The sequence below is a fragment of the Macadamia integrifolia genome, chromosome 14 (assembly GCF_013358625.1).
Source record: "Macadamia integrifolia cultivar HAES 741 chromosome 14, SCU_Mint_v3, whole genome shotgun sequence".
NCBI classification, from domain to species: domain Eukaryota; kingdom Viridiplantae; phylum Streptophyta; class Magnoliopsida; order Proteales; family Proteaceae; genus Macadamia; species Macadamia integrifolia.
Window position 1 is genome coordinate 24,398,091 of NC_056570.1, and position 4,859 is coordinate 24,402,949.

The 4,859-nt window shown below is 40.1% G+C and overlaps 1 protein-coding gene across 1 annotated transcript; it reads left to right on the forward strand.

The window, feature by feature from the left end:
* Positions 1 to 434: 434 nt before the first annotated feature.
* Positions 435 to 3,310, forward strand: LOC122061124 (methionine gamma-lyase-like). The gene is made up of 2 exons (XM_042624319.1): positions 435 to 1,168; positions 2,584 to 3,310. The coding sequence occupies exons 1-2, from the start codon at positions 448 to 450 to the stop codon at positions 3,153 to 3,155; spliced, it is 1,293 nt and encodes a 430-aa protein (XP_042480253.1). The 5' UTR covers positions 435 to 447; the 3' UTR covers positions 3,156 to 3,310.
* Positions 3,311 to 4,859: the final 1,549 nt, after the last annotated feature.

Here is a 4,859-nt window from a genome sequence, read left to right on the forward strand (position 1 = left end):
GTGTGTATGGATGAATGTACGCGGAGAGGATATGTCCGTTTGAAGAGGATCTGGGCTCAATTTGGAATACAGGCGGTCTATAGTCTACACGTTCGAATCCGGTGAATCTTCACATACGTGAATGTTTGTGAATGTCCCTGGTCCATGGATATGGCATCTATTAATAGATGCCATATCCATGGACCAGGGATGTTCACGTACGTGAAGATTCACCGCTCTCTGTTCACGTTCTTACCAGTAAAGCTTTGTTTACTAATAAAAATATATAAAAAAATTAAACACATTTCTCTCTCTCTCTCTCTCTCTCTCTCTCTCTCTCCAATTTCATCACCTATGCCAATTTCTATATAAACAGTCAGCTTGTTATCCTTCTTCAATACTTTGCTTTCCTCTTCCAACCTTTCCAAATGTCTCTCTCTCTCTCTCTCTCTCTCTCTCTCTCTCGCTATGGGAGATAACAGTCTTCTGCTCGAGAAGCAAGTGAGCGTAGATAAGAAGCCAATAGTAACATGGGAAGATCCAGCGGTGGCTCTTGGAACCACACGCCATGAGTTTGGCGAGTATGGAGGCATCAACATGTCAATTGAGGCCTCAGCAACATTTACAGTCATGGAGCCTAAGACTATGCACAAAATGTTCACAGGTGAGTTAGGCCCCAGCCAAGACTTCTTCATCTATAGCCGTCACTTCAACCCTACTATCATGAACCTCAGCCGTCAAATTGCAGCCATAGAGGGAACACAGGCTGCATACTGTACTTCAAGTGGTATGGCAGCAACCTCATCAGTTCTTATGCAGATATGCAACACTGGTGGACATGTTGTGGCCTCAAGTCGCTTGTATGGTGGGACTCATGCTCTTCTAAACCACTTTCTTCCTAGGGTTTGCAACATAACAACAAATTTTGTGGATGTTAGAGATTATGACATGGTGAAGGAAGCAATAGTAAAAGGAAGGACTAAGGTGCTTTTTCTAGAATCAATGTCAAACCCTACTCTTGCTGTTGCTAATATTCCTGAGCTATGCAGGATTGCACATGATAAAGGGGTGAAGGTGGTAGTAGATAATACTTTTACTCCCATGGTGTTGTCACCAGCTAGGCTTGGGGCTGATGTTGTCGTCCATAGCCTCACCAAGTATATCAGTGGCGGAGCTGACATAATTGCAGGTATTTATTTTCAGGCATCCATCTGTTTTTTGAGACCAAGGGTGAAACGGGGTAGGGTTGTGCCAAGTTTCTTAAAACCCCAGTTAGCCAAACTCTAGGTCCCCAAAACTCAATCCAAGCCCAACCCATTCTTGTCGAGCTCATGCCTTGGTTCAATTCTGTCAGGCTTATGCCAAATCGACTTGGCCCGATTGGGTTGGGTTGGCTCTAGGGGTCTCAATGGGACGGTTCGGCTCGATTTCAGTCTCGGTTGAATCGGTTTTGATGTGAAAATGGTGAAATCGAAACCGAACCAATGCAAATTTCGGTTTCGGTTTCAATTTTGGTTTTGGTTTGGCTTCGGTTTCTTGTATGGGTTTGTAATTGGGTTGGTTTTGGTTTTCTGTCCAGTTTGTGTTTGATTTTCTATAAAAAAAACTATGCAAAACTTTTGTTTTTTTTTAATGAATTTTGGATTGTTTTCGTATTCTTACTGGGTTGGTTTTGATTTTGGTCTAGGTTTTGAGTTGGTTCCGATTTGGTTTTTGGCAGTTTCCGGTAAGTCAGATTTGTTTGAAATGCAACACAATAATAGATGTTTAGGACACTTGATCATGAGAATCAATGAAGGATAGGATGACAATCCTAAAAATTATACAATGTTAATTTCGGTTAAAATCAAGGTCAGAGTGGGCTGGGCCGAACCAGGCCTATAGGCCTCAATCTAGGCCTAGCCTAACACTAACCCAAGGTCATTGTTTTTCAACCTTAACTCACCTTCAAGGTCAGAAATCTTAGCCCAAGCCCTGTTCGAGCTCAGGAAGGGCAAGGACGGGTTCAAGCCATCAGGCCAAATTTACAACTTTGTTTTGGACAATATCCATCAAAATTAAATATAAAATGGATTGATGGACATAATACTTCAGATTATATGACATTTATGTTATCTAAACACTTCAAAATTAAGACCTTTAATCATGTCTCACACTAAATATTGGATTGAGTTTTCCCGCACCCACAGTCAAGATAGAAGCCCTTGACCAATGGGTTTGGATGGTGTTGAGAAGGTGCAAGGGATGGGTAGTGTCATCGACTTCATACTATAGCTGGGCTATACATTAATAACCTTAGGATGGTGGCTAAACCCTACTCTACAATTGAAGAAAAACATTCTCCTATAAATATTTACGAGTGCAAAATGTCTTACCCCCACTCAAACCCATTTGATCCAGGAGTAATGGAACATTTAATATGAGGGTTCATCTTAGGCCATGTTTGGTTGGGCAATTGATGAAATTTGAATAGATTAGTCAGGCCCCGGGTTTGATATATATGGTTCAAATTTAAGGCTCATATTTCTCAATGATTGCTGGAATTTAACCCTTAGTACTTTATAACAATAACCTAATAAAGATCAATTTGGGCTGTGATGACAGGTGCAGTTTGTGGGCCGACAAGCCTGGTGAGCTCCATGATGGACCTTCATCAAGGTGCACTAATGCTTCTTGGCCCTACCATGAATGCAAAGGTTGCATTCGAGCTCTCTGAGAGGATTCCTCACTTAGGGCTTAGAATAAAAGAGCATTGCCACAGGGCGTTGGTCTTCGCTACAAGGATGAAGAAATTAGGGCTCAAAGTCATTTACCCTGGCCTTGAAGAACACCCAAGCCACACCCTATTGAAATCAATGGCTAACCAAAATTATGGATTTGGTGGCATCTTATGTGTTGACATGGAGACTGTGGAGAAGGCGGATGAGTTGATGAACCGTTTGCAAAACTGCACCCAATTTGGGATGATGGCAGTAAGCTTGGGCTACTATGAAACCCTCATGTCGTGCTCTGGGAGTAGTACTAGTAGTGAGATGAATGAAGAGGAGAAGAAGATGGCTGGCATCTCGCAAGGGTTAGTGAGGATGTCCATTGGGTACAATGGGACTCTGGAGCAGAAATGGAGCCAATTTGAGAAGGCACTTGCTGGATTAATCCATGATGTCATGGTGGTTTGAGCCTCTGTGTGGGTGTGTGTATTAGGGAGAGAGAAGTTTATCTTAGGGACCAAATTTCTCTTCGTCCATTGTGATAAGAGGAATTCCCTTATAGATGGGTGTCATTGCCTTGGAAATAGTAGGGGAGCTAGGATGTATTGTTGATTATATATATTATCAAGGGGGAGGGACTAATAATGATCCTAGATGGATGTATTTTTACTTCACCTATCTTAAGTGTTTCTTGAGTGAATAAATGGATAGGGTGATGAAGTACTCAACCAATTATGTTTGATGGGTTCTTGATTATGTTTGTATCAATGTCTTTTTGATATGTATTTATGCTGGATTTACACATCATCGTCAATTAATGACTTTGCATTTGATAGATATCTCTCATCCTTCATGGATAAGAGCGCATGAATTAATTAATCTTAAAGAAATTATGATTGGTATACAAATGGCAACTGAATATGTAGAAACACGACCCTAAATTGATGCAGAAAAGAATGAGAAAACATGAACAAGCAATCAGACAATACATTTAATAAAAAAAAAAATCATACAATAAACACAAATTTACGAGATCGGCAAGATTGCCTACATCCTCGTGGAGATGAGATCTTGCTTCACTATCAATGGGGAATAGGGCAATGCTCATCCTCACACCTCTCTCAGCTTGCTTACAAAGAAAGAAAACTTTGCTACAAATATATAGTCTTAGAAAATTGAAGACATCATAGCCCCACTTTTGCCATGGATGGAATTTAAAACACGATATCCCCAACATGGATATTCATTTATTATACAATCATAGATGCTCTAATACAGAAGAATGATTGATTCGGATCAAAGGATCTAAAAGAGTTAGAGGTAGACCTAAAATGACCTTAGAAGAAGTGGTGAGGAAAGACATGCATAACTTAGGCCTTGTATCAGATATGAAGAATTGAAGGACAAGAATCCATTAGCCAACCACATATAATCAAGATAAGGCCGAATAATTATTGTTATATGCAATCACAGAACTACAACCAGTTTATATAATTGGACTAGCTTGTTATTAGAAGGGCATGCACGTGACCGTTTTATAATTTAACCATTAAGATATTCTTCATTAGCAGAGTCAAAAATCCCAGTGTTTAATTTAAAGCTATTCAGTTTGGCCTTATCTTCGTGGCCCAACTGTAGCCTATGCTTTTCATGGTTCAATAGCCATCATAGTGTATCGGCCAAGCCTTTATTGCTATTTTCTCTATGAAACTCTATGATGATGGCAGATTCTTAGGCAACCTAAACTTCCCAAGTGCTAAATGTTTCAATTTTCAAGTAATATGTTAAAATTTCTAATATAGCAATAGTGGAAAAGAGTTCTCCCTGATTGTTGTAGCAAGAAATCGTCCTAGGCTATTGTGGTACCTACACAAAGAGGAAAACACAAGAGAGTGAGTTCCAAGCTGATCCAGTGGGGGACTCTCTGATGCCTAAGTCAGATCTCTCTATGAACAGATAATTCCAGTAAGAATGAAAAAAAAATTAATTCTCTGGAAAGGAGTTTACCTGGCTATTTATAGCTGAAGATGGTGGGCATTAAGTGAGAGTCTCACTTTGGTAGCTTCCTAATGCTGGTAGGAGTTTGAATATAACAAGAGTTGTAGTAGAAAGGGAATATGGAAGACGTCCCAGTTATGGGATCTTCTCATGTTGACCGAATTCCGAAGGATA